Consider the following 11,678-nt stretch of genomic DNA (forward strand, 5'->3'; position numbering starts at 1 on the left):
TTTTGGGGGGTTGTTTTTAAGCTCTTCTTCCAATCTTACCCCGTAGTTAGAGTATGTATACAGTCTTAGTATGGATTCTGTCATGTTCATTAGAATGTTATTAGCATTAGCAACATTTCTTTGTTAAACAGGGTGAAAAAGGTGACATGGGGCCAGAGGGTGAACCTGGTACCAGGGGTGACCCGGGGATCAAAGGCAAAGAAGGGCCACCAGGTGATCCTGGACTCACTGGAGTCAGAGTGAGTACACACCCACACACACACACACACACACACATTACTATGTACACAAAAGTTTAACAAAAAATGCGATAAAGCAAATGGTTTTCAGGACAAACATTCGATAATATAATACATTCTGATTTTTAAGTAATCAATTGACTCTCTATACGCTTCTGTTGCGGTACATTCTCGGCTTAAAATATATCAGTGGATTGGATCAGGAGAATTTTTATTTCATTTTAATACCGATATTCATAATCGGATCAGTGCACCCCTACACATGACTAATAGAAGGTCTGTGTACTAGTGGCTACCTATATATATTTTTAGAAAGCACAGAAGAAGAAAACCAATAACCATTTTTATGTTTCATCAAAGAGATATATTTGAATTATATTTTGAAGTGTGTGTGTGTGTGTGTGTGTTTATTTTGTGCTTAGGGTCCTGAAGGGAAGCCAGGGAAAATGGGTGAGAAAGGGAAGCCTGGCCTCAAGGTTAGTGAGCCAAAAAAGTCTTAGAATTGAATCGTTTGCGACAGAAACAAATACGTTTGTTCCTAATTCGGTGCCTAGTTCCTTTCCCGAAGTACTTCTGCAGTGTGAACCCTAACATGAACACTAAATAAAAGACAATGACTAAGGTGTACTGCTCTACCGTGGCACGGCATGTTGAGTGCTGTTTTGGTCGAATTTGAATAATGACTCAAAATCACGTGCAACGTCGTGTCTTGCTGTAGGTTGGGAAAAAAACATGGTGTGAAAATCACATTTTCCAGTACATATAAACTCTGGCACCATTTTCCTCAGTTTCAGTTTCAGTATTTGCGTACTTAAGTTGTTTGCCTTTATGGGGCGGTATTGTTATTTGTATTTCCAGCAATAATTTGGAATTTTCCCTGACCAACAGGTCAAGATGAATCTATCGCACTGTTTGTTGAGTGGTTAAGGTTAAGGTTAATGGGCTACTGACCAGAAGGTTGTAGGTTCAAGCCCCAGCGCTGCCATGCTGCCAGTGTTGGGCTCTTGAGCAAAGCCCTTAATTTGCTCCAAGGGTGCTGTAGCATGGCTGATCCCACACTCTGACCCCTGCTTCCTAACAAAAAATAATGATAATAATGATAATAATTTCACTATGCTGTGATGTATAAAGGCTTCTTCTTTCAAGCCTATTTGTAACCTCTGGCTTTTTCTCTTTACTGTGTAACGTTCAAAAATAATTCAAAAATAGATTAGTACATTTAATACAATCTTATTTGCAGTTATTTAGAATAGGACCCAAAAGCTGTCTCCATTACCACGAATCATTTCATCAGTTATAAAAACTATTACAAAACAGTCCTGGGGTTTCATTTGGGCAGAGTTACACTGAGTTACAGTGATATTTAGGAGTAGTAGCCGCTCAGTGTGGGAAGAGTATGTTTCATTTCTGTTTATTTTATGCCAAGTTCAATGAACAAGTTCTTTACATATTTCTTCCTGTCTTTCATCTTACATAGCTATTATTATTATTGTTATTTTTTTTATTTAGCTTATGATATGTTATTATTTTGCTGCCATAATAGCCTCCACTGTTCTGGGAAGGCTTTCCACTAGATTTCGTTGTTGCTGTGGGGACTTAGTGAGGCATTAGTGAGGTTACGATGGGCGATAAGACCTTGTGTGCAGTCTGCGTTCCAGTTTATTCCAAAGGTGTTGTGTGGGCTTGAGGTCAAGGTCCTGTACAGGCCACTTGATCGCTTCCAGATGAACGTTGGAAAACCATGTCTTTATGTCTTTGTGCACGGGAGCATTGTCATGCTGGAGCAGGGTTGGGCCTGTTAGTTCTAGTGAAGGGAAATTTTAATGCTACAGCATACAAAGACGTTCTATACAATCATGTGACTCCAACTTCAGGGCTGAATTTTGTATGGACTTATTTACTTTGTTGTTACAATTTGTCGGTCCATTAAGAATTATGGTCTCTACTTGGTACTGGACTGTATACTGTATCTGTATTTGACTGGATCTGTGCCTTATAGGGTGCAAAGGGCAACATGGGACATCTGGGTGTGACAGGAACAGCAGGGAAACCCGGGCCAGTTGGAACCATTGGACCAAAAGGATCAAGAGGAACTACTGGACCTGCGGTAAGTACGTTTCTCAGCCCTGAGCCAATGTGAATGTACAGTTAAGTGATTTTAGCCTGTTTGGTCTGGGGTGTATATTAGAATTCCCAATCACTTATTCTTCAAGCAGACACTGAAACACAAAATCTTTCAGACATAGTATATACTGTAGATGTCTCGAGAAACCAGACCATCAAGAGGGCATTCAAGGACCAGGGCTACTAAATTGTTGTTTTTAAATGATAATGTTATATAATGAAGCAAAAATGTTATACAATACCAACTTGGCTTAAAATGTATTTGCCCCCGTAGTTACTAATTCCCCAAATCTATGAAGCTGCACTGATAACGGGGTTCAGCTGGACTAGATGCAACCAGGGCTGATTACTGCGAACCTGTTACCCTGTTCACTCACATCTACACTTACATAGAACTTTATCAACAGCATGAAGTGGGTTAAAGGTCTTACGGAGTAACACACTGTGCAAAAATTAAAAGAAATTCCAGAAATGATGAGGAAGAAGGTGATTGAAAGACATCAGTCTGGGAAGGGTTACAAAGCTATTTCAGAGGCTCTGGGACTCTAAAGAACCACAGCGAGAGCCGTTATCTCCAAATGGAAAAACTCGGCACGGTAGCGACCCTTCCCAGAAGTGTCCGTCCTTCCAAAATTCCTCCAAGAGCACAGCGACGACTCATCCAGGAAGTCACAAAGAGCCGAGGACAGCATCAAAGGACCTACAGGCCTGTCTTACATCAATAAAGGTCACTGTTCATGACTCCACTATCAGAGAGACACCGGGGGAAAATGGCTCCATGGAAGAGTGGTGAGGTGAAACCCACTGCTGACCAAGAAGAACATTAAGGCTCGTCTGAATTTTGCCAAAACACTCCTTGATGATCCTCAAACCTTTTGGGAGAATGTTCTGTGGACTTAGGAGTCGAATGTGGAACTGTTTGGCGTCCCGTTCCATCTGGAGTAAACCAAATACACAATTCCACAAAAAGAACATCATACCTACGATCAGATCAGGCATGGTGGTGGCAGTGTGATGGTGTGGGGATGCTCTCTACCAGAAAATTCCTGGTAGATAAAACTGGATTATGCAGCAAGACAATGATCCAAAGTGGTATGGTTTCAGTGTGAAAGCTACATTGTGTTGCTTCAGGTTGATTCTGTCCTTTGCTCTTAAGGACAGAATTAAAATCTCATTATATTTTACTCCATATGCTCATTTCCGCACTTTCTGTTTTACTCTCAGTTAAGGCATGTGGGTCAGAATGTGATGTCAGGAATTGGTATTGGTATGGAAAAAGTATAATTTTCTTCGGAATATTCAGCAAACAGTTTTCACTTCTTCTTCAGGGTGCTCCAGGCCGGATGGGACAACAGGGGGATCCAGGTCTAGCAGGGTATGAGGTGAGGATGATGAAAGATTCTTAGACACATCTGACGTTTATGAACTCACTCTTTCACACTTTTAATGGAGGATATAGAGGAGCAGTATCACTCCCACTCCATTTTCTCTCTCTTCGTCTCTTTCTGTAGGGTCACCATGGTCCACAGGGTCCTATAGGGCCTCCAGGACCAAAAGGTGTAAAGGTAAAATCCCACTTCCTGTGGGTACCTGTGTATTTTGCTCATTAACAAGAAATGTACCACAACATTTTCACTGCAGCATCCATAAAGCATTACGATGGTGCATATTTATTTACACCTCTAATGTTAAACTACACACACAAAAATATGGCAAGGAGGAAACTTATACATCACACTTTCATCTCATTTAATGTAAGTTTTTTCGTTGTTGTTGTTGTTGTTGCTGTTGTTGTTTAGGGCGAACAAGGAGATGATGGGAAAATAACAGGTCCTCCTGGTTCCCCTGGATTTCGAGTGAGTTAATGTTTTTGTCTCTCACACACTCGTTTTTTTCATATATATTGTGTCTGCAGTATAGCAGAAAACATTAATAAACTGTGTGTGTGTGTGTGTGTGTGTTCGTGCGCGTTTGCCAGGGTCGCATCGGTGACCGAGGTGACCGAGGGGAGCCAGGAGATCCAGGATACCCAGTGAGTTAATATCAGGGTTGGATTTGACCTTTGGCTCTTCGGCCCTCGTAACGGTCATGCACAACACACGTGTACACATATAAACCTAGCAAAATTCTATTGACGTGCAAATATTTCTCTCTTTTGAAGTTAATGCGCTGCAAAGCCTTCTGTCCTGACACAGTGTCGACACTTGCGAATATATAAATAATACCCCTTGGTTTTATTTATTTATTTATTTTTTATTTTATTTGTTTATAAGAAAATAAAAATAAAACATACATACTACCATACAAGTCCCTGTGTGTTAAAGCTTGCCTTGACATAAATGCACGTTGAATAAAGATTTTCATATCTTCTTGTGTGTTCACTGGTGATGTTTTGATGCCCAGGGTCAGACGGGGGTGGACGGACTTCGAGGAAAAGCTGGTGCACCTGGATTACCTGTGAGCAAATGAACACACACACACACACACACACACAGACATACACAGACACACACATATTCTCTCTCTCTCTCTCTCTCTCTCTCTCTCACTCAGGTGTGTTTTTATATATTTTAGGGTCACCCTGGTCCTCGTGGACAACAAGGCCCCAAAGGCTCAAAAGGGGAACAGGTATGGGGTTGTGTTTTTTTGGGGTTGTGTTTAATGGGTCACAGAGTTTGAGAGGTGTGACTGTAGGAGGTTTTTAACCATCTCTTTTTTCTTCTTCTCTTTTCTCCTTTTAAAGGGTCAAAAAGGTAAACAGGGTCAGCAAGGAGAACGTGGAAGTAGAGGAGCACCGGTAAGAACAACAGATCTTTTTTTTTCCCCCCTTCTTGATTATCATTGTTTTTGTCACACACAAAAACGGTAAAAATTGTACAGTTCAGAAAAACAGTTTGACATAAACAGCCACTTTTCTGAACAGTGTCAATTCTGTCGTCGTTGCTTATACATCACCTTTGACCTTTGTGCTGGAGGCCGACGGTTTATTCAGGGAAAATGGCAGGACGTTTGTCAAACGACATTTTGTCAACAAAATAAATAGCTTTAACGTTTCTGTGTGTTTAGAACGAGTTCGTCTAAGCACGAGAGCATTGTTTACACTTCATTTGAATTTGTATATTTTATTATATTGCTATATAATTCTATAAAATTAGCACATTTGGTCCTTTTCACATCAGTAACAAAAAATAAACAAACAAACAAACAAACAAACAAACAAAAAAAACCTTAGACTTATGTGTGTGGAAATTTTGGAGTTTGGAGTCTGGAAAGGTGTTATCATTATATAAATATCATTATTTATATTTATTCAACATACCATGGTTTTCCATAGAGTACAACATCTCTCTCTCTCTCTTTTTTGAAGGCTGAGGTTGGCTTGCCAGGCCCGAGGGGTGTGATTGGTCGAGAGGGCCGGGAGGGCGTTCCTGGAGTGGATGGTATTCCAGGGAAGGACGGAAGTAAAGGAATACCAGTGAGCATAATTTTCTTCTTCTTCTTCTTCTTCTTCTTTCCTTTTTTCTGTTAAATAATGTGTATTTGTTAGCATATATTTCATATTTCGTCTCACTTTCATGAAACAATTTGGAATTGTAAAAAATGCACCAATATTTCTGTGTATATACAGTGTACCAGTATTCACTTACATCGGTACACCATTTCATCGTGACGCATGCCTGAAAATGACTTCCCGCACCCTCTTTCTCTCTCGTTCTCCTCTTTATCTCTCTTTCTTCAGGGTGAGCAAGGAGACGATGGAGAGGTCGGGCTTCCAGGGAAATCTGGAGCAAGGGGGAAAGTCGGTGTTCCAGGTTTACCAGGAGATCAGGGTTCATTTGGCCCAAAGGTGAGATGACTCTCAAGCTGAACAAACAGCATACAGCAACACACCACAGCCCTGATTTACTGATATACGAATGTGATACCACAAAAATGTTCAAGCTGGTTTAATAAAATGGCCTATGGATAAATGATTAAACATAACAGCACGCGACGTCTATTTTGTGTGTTTGCCTTAATAAATATGTCATTTGGGCTATTTCTAAATGAAGATGCAAAAAAAAGTCGGCAGGTGTTTATGTAAAGTGCATCGTTCTGCATTGCATCAATTTTGCCAAAGGACGTTAATTAGATTAGACGTCTCAATAAGGAGTATTTTTCTACATTGCACCTTAGTGTCTCAAAACAATCAGAATGTTCTTCAGAAGGATGACTTATTGCCACGGTTAACATTTCATATTAGGGATTCGACGTCTGTTTGTACTCCTGATGCCGACAGCATTTAAACAGAGCCTTCAAGAAGGTTTTCATTCACATTTGCACACTAATGTCCACTAACGCTCTCCGGTTTGATGCCTTTGAACGCATCTTACTGCCTTTAATTGTCATTATACCGGCGCTTTAGTGTCAGATCCTCATCAGATCATCACTGAACACTAATTATTTAAGAGTAAGATCGTTTTTATCTCTTTGATAAATCCTTTCCTGCATCTGAAATACAGTGTATCTGTATGCTAGCACAGGTAATGGCATCAGTTGATGGGTTGTGTGCCTTGATCCATGCTGATTTCAGGAAATAGGAGCAAATTTTATTTCATTTAGGCTATATTAGTCAGTGAGAATTACTATCAATAAGCTATTTAATAATTGGCAGGGTGAGCGAGGTCTCCCAGGTCATCCTGGTCCTTCAGGGAAAAGAGGATTTAAAGGAGGAATGGGACTGCCAGGAGCTCAGGGAGATCCAGGGCCCAAAGGACAGCCAGTGAGTACCATAAAGTACTATATATATATATATATAATTTTTTTTTTTAAATCAATGGTCAAATCCCTTGGGAATTGAGGTATTTTTCCGAGTACTGTTTCTGAGTACTTTTTTACTATTACATACCATAGATTTTTATAACAAAACTGGAACCCACACAGTTACACCTGTTTAGACTGAAACAAAGTAAATATCGATTTTTTTTTTCTGGATACATTTAATATAACAAAATGACATTCATGACTGATATATCTGTTTAAATGCTTGAGACAAATGCGTTCAGTTCTCATAAGTAATAACTATTGATTACTACTCATTTTTTTTAAAGTACCTGTATTTGTTTGGTTTTTCCAGTGTATCAAATGAGATCGATGTAAACGATACAGACGATGATAAATGCATTCGTCCTACTCATTAACGATTTGCGTTGTGTTGATTCATTTTCAAATTTAAATGTATAAATTTAACCTTATCCAAGTTTTTTTTTTTTTTAATTCCTTAAGATACGGACATTTGGGATACTGACTAAGATACTGACATTTCAAAACCCGACATTTTGAGATCAGATTCACATGTACAGTTTTAAAGGGAATCAGATTTCCTCTGAAACTGATCCGCTCACGTTGCACTGTTAACATACAGTTGCATCATATGCATATTTTATGTTTTTGGTGTGTACTCTTACTCGTAGGATATTTCTTTAGGGCTTACTGTCATGGTTTTGTTTTTTAGGGAGATGTCGGAGAGCCTGGTTTTCCAGGGATACTAGGAATATTTGGTCCAAAGGTAAGATGGAGAGAGGAAGAGCGAGAGTGTAACGCTTTCTGCTTTACGTTGACCTTGGTTTACAATTTTTTTGTAATGCAAATTCAAATAATAAGCCTAAACCATAACCATAACTGGTTATAATAATTGGTTGTAATAATACACGTGAGGCCCGACTAGTATAAATGGGCTAAAAGGATAGTAAAAAAAAACAAAAAAAAGCCTAGTAAAAACCGTTCTGCCGTCAGTCAGATGTGTGTAGTGCAGCAGGTGGGCGGATTCAGAGGCATGTGCTATAGTTACAACACTGTTATGCATCACAACACAAGGAGGTGCATTAAGTATAAACATACCAAATGAAAACTTTTGATTTGTGAAAGTCAGTAAGAAATGTTCTGTAATTGGACATTGGTTGTGGAAACTTATTGTCTGTCAGGAAACTAGAACACACACACACACACACACACACACACACACACACACACTAACAGTGTGTTATTTGCGCCATGTTTTCTTGGTCCCTTTTTACTAACCTTGTAAAACTAGGAAATACCATGAACACGTAGCATATGTGAGTAGTGATGTTGTGTGTATGAAGGTGCGCATATGTGTTTAATTAATAGTGTCTTTTTGTTTTCCTTGGGCAGGGGCCTCCGGGTGACTTTGGGCCAAAAGGTATTCGTGGACCTAAAGGGCCCCCTGGACAAATGGTGAGACTAAACATACACAATCATACACAATAACACACACATACAATGGTGCTTGAAAGTTTGTGAACCCTTTAGAATGTTCTATATTTCTACATAAATATGACCTAAAACATCAGATTTCGCACAAGTCCAAACATTATACGGTGTCATTTATTTATTGAGGATAATGATCCAATATTACATATCTGTGAGTGGCACAAGCTCTAGGGTTAGCAGTTCATTGCATCGAAGGTGAAATTAGATGTAAAAATCCATGAGGTCACAAAGGAACCCGGGGTAACTTCTAAGCAACTAAAGTTCTCTCTCATACTGGCTGATGGTAATGTTCACGAGTCCACCATCAGGAGAACACTGAACAACAACAGTGTGCCTGGCAGGGTTACCTCGGGTAACCTTTTAACATTAGGTCTCTTTAAGCATTTTTAAACAAATCCTGCAATTTTTGTAACCGGCATTTCACAATGATATTTTCGTATTCGCTTCGAATGCCTGTTTTTGCAACAGTTATGGGTGCAGTTTATAACCTGTTATCCATCAACACACACACACACACACATTTTTTTGCAGTCTTAATCGTAATTCCTTTGAATCTAGACTTATGTGTGTCGTTTGCGCAAGACGGAAATACTGAATGTTTTTTCTTTCCCATCTTCCTCAGGGTAAAGTGGGGGTGACTGGTCCTGCTGGTATAATCGGCCCAGGTGGCAGTCCTGTGAGTGATGTGTCAATATATAGTATAATACAAACACCAAACGTATATGATTTTAATAAGTAAAGGTGTCATGATGGAGTTCATGGAGAAAAAACTCAGGGAAACAGACACGGGGACGGAAAGAACCAGAACACCAGGACAACCAGAAACTAAGCAAAATTAAGAAAACAAGGCTAGACAAACTTAAACGATCAAAACAGAATAGTACAAGTACACAGTACAAAGTATAACAAATGCAAGCAAAACACAAACATCACCTAAATGCAATGCGCTAGCAACTAAAGGAAGAAAACAGATAACTCGAATAGGGTAACTAATCAAGAAAATGTCCAAAAAAAAAAAAAAAAAAAAAGGAGCATGGTTAATACTGGGAAATGAGGGACAACAGAAGAAGTGGTTCTCCACAGACAGTCAGGGTGCCCTCTAGGGGCCCAATATGGAATTGCCCCTGATAGCCATAACAAAAGGAGTATTTTATTCCTTCTATTAATTCTAGCAATTTGCCAACAGTTATCATTTTTAAATTAATTAAAGAACATCACCACATTCATTGAGTCAGTTTATACTTTAATGTAGTAGAATGTCAGGGAAATAAATTAGTTCCTGTTATCACTTACATTATAGCAGCCGTAAAAAGTTGTTATCGCCGCAGTTATTAAGACAAAAAACGCGGTTTGCCAACTGCTACAAAGTAATGACACCTGAGCCACCTTCCATAAATGTTAAATAAAAGAACCTTCACCATATTTAAAAAAAGCTCAACCGTTAAGCTTAATTATTCGAATTTTTATATCCATCGTAAATATGTATTACACACTTGTTGCTTCATTTCATTTAAACACACAGTAGGAAGTGGTTTTGCTTGTCGATAACAAACACTCGAAATCTCAGTATATTCCACCGTGCATTACGTTACTTCACTTATTCTCTTATTGTTGAAAAATCCGGACATATTTGAGCGATACAGTTGAACGATGTTTGTTCCTAAAAGATGAAAATAAACAAGCCATTTTAGCCATTCGGTAAAGGATATGATGAGTACGGTACCGCTGAAGTTCTGACCCATGGCTTTCTTAATCTCCGACCTTTGTCTAGGGTCCTAGAGGGGATTCTGGTAGCAGAGGAGAAATGGTAAAAATTGAATATACACCCACAGAATCCATGCGTTTGTTTTTCACGAATAGAAAAACGCGAAACCCTTAAGTGTTGTGTTTTTTCTCTATTTTGTCATACAGGGTGCTCAGGGGCCGAGGGTGAGGCTTTCAACACGCACAACACTCACAGACACACACGTGCACAGATTCACAAACACAAACACTTTTACACTCGTTTAAAATGTGCCGACTGTTTTCAGGGTGCTCCTGGACGTCGCGGGCCTCCTGGTTTACCAGTAAGAGAGATCTTTATCTCCTCTCATATTTCTTTCTGGCCTACATGCACACATGAACATGCACACAGACTTAAACCCTAACGTGGTTATTTTTTTTTTTCTTCTGTTTTTTTAGGGACCTCCCAGTATCCCCAAATCCTTTGTAAGTACTGAAGTAGGTTTTTTTTTTTTCACGTTAGCTTTTCCCCAGACATTACCCTCCCACTGCAGACTCCGACTAAACCACACCCCCACTCTCCTCCTTCACTCCACTCTCTGTCTCTCTCTCTCTCTCTCTCTCTCTCTCTCTCTCTCTCAGGTGGAGGATCAGATGGATTTTCCCATGGATCAAGCTCCAGCAATCTTACAGACACTGCACTATTTGAGTTTGCTAGTTCTCAGTCTGAAGAATCCACTAGGAACACGGGATCATCCGGCTCGCCTCTGCCGAGACCTTATAACCTGCCAACACAAATTCATCGATGGTGTGTGTGTGTGTGTGTGTGTGTGTGTGTGTGTGTGTGTGTGTGTGTGTCTTGGTCTTCATTTCAATATACCTTCTGTAAAAACATCAGCCTATTTGTTATACTGACAAAATGTTCTCTCATATACAGCTTGTCAACGATGCAACGTTTGAACGGCGATTCAATAAATATGGTGTTTAAATATCCTCTCCTTCCTGCAGGCACTTATTGGATTGACCCAAACCTGGGCTGTCCGTCTGACTCTATAGAAGTGACATGCGACTTCACGAGAGGCGGGCTCACCTGCCTTAGACCGATTACTGTGTCCAAGGTATTGAGTTTATCTAATCAGAGATGAATTGGATCATAATCGGAATGATCATAATATATTCAAATCACGTAAACCTGCATGAACCGGACATAACTGTTCAACTCATTTAATCGCACGTGTCTATATATAATGGCAAATCAACAGTCATATATTAATGCACTAGCTCTGTTACATTGTGGTGGTAATTAAGAAAGAAAAATGA

General features: G+C 39.6%; 1 protein-coding gene across 2 annotated transcripts in view; it reads left to right on the forward strand.

The window, feature by feature from the left end:
• Positions 1 to 11,678, forward strand: part of col27a1a (collagen, type XXVII, alpha 1a) — a 64,110-nt gene that overhangs the window by 47,734 nt on the left and 4,698 nt on the right. For both annotated transcript variants that reach the window (XR_008398300.1, XM_053687815.1), the window contains exons 37-58: positions 132 to 239; positions 662 to 715; positions 2,239 to 2,346; positions 3,692 to 3,745; positions 3,875 to 3,928; positions 4,163 to 4,219; positions 4,342 to 4,395; positions 4,767 to 4,820; positions 4,938 to 4,991; positions 5,107 to 5,160; positions 5,731 to 5,838; positions 6,103 to 6,210; positions 7,018 to 7,125; positions 7,858 to 7,911; positions 8,538 to 8,600; positions 9,259 to 9,312; positions 10,408 to 10,443; positions 10,548 to 10,565; positions 10,667 to 10,702; positions 10,818 to 10,844; positions 11,001 to 11,166; positions 11,367 to 11,476. Coding sequence is in view for 1 of the 2 variants with exons in the window: in XM_053687815.1 (XP_053543790.1) it covers positions 132 to 239; positions 662 to 715; positions 2,239 to 2,346; positions 3,692 to 3,745; positions 3,875 to 3,928; positions 4,163 to 4,219; positions 4,342 to 4,395; positions 4,767 to 4,820; positions 4,938 to 4,991; positions 5,107 to 5,160; positions 5,731 to 5,838; positions 6,103 to 6,210; positions 7,018 to 7,125; positions 7,858 to 7,911; positions 8,538 to 8,600; positions 9,259 to 9,312; positions 10,408 to 10,443; positions 10,548 to 10,565; positions 10,667 to 10,702; positions 10,818 to 10,844; positions 11,001 to 11,166; positions 11,367 to 11,476 (1,539 nt within the window). In the remaining variant the exon portion in view is untranslated. The remainder of the gene's footprint in view (positions 1 to 131; positions 240 to 661; positions 716 to 2,238; positions 2,347 to 3,691; positions 3,746 to 3,874; positions 3,929 to 4,162; positions 4,220 to 4,341; positions 4,396 to 4,766; positions 4,821 to 4,937; positions 4,992 to 5,106; positions 5,161 to 5,730; positions 5,839 to 6,102; positions 6,211 to 7,017; positions 7,126 to 7,857; positions 7,912 to 8,537; positions 8,601 to 9,258; positions 9,313 to 10,407; positions 10,444 to 10,547; positions 10,566 to 10,666; positions 10,703 to 10,817; positions 10,845 to 11,000; positions 11,167 to 11,366; positions 11,477 to 11,678) is intronic.

Source organism: Ictalurus punctatus, chromosome 18 (genome assembly GCF_001660625.3).
Source record: "Ictalurus punctatus breed USDA103 chromosome 18, Coco_2.0, whole genome shotgun sequence".
NCBI lineage: Eukaryota > Metazoa > Chordata > Actinopteri > Siluriformes > Ictaluridae > Ictalurus > Ictalurus punctatus.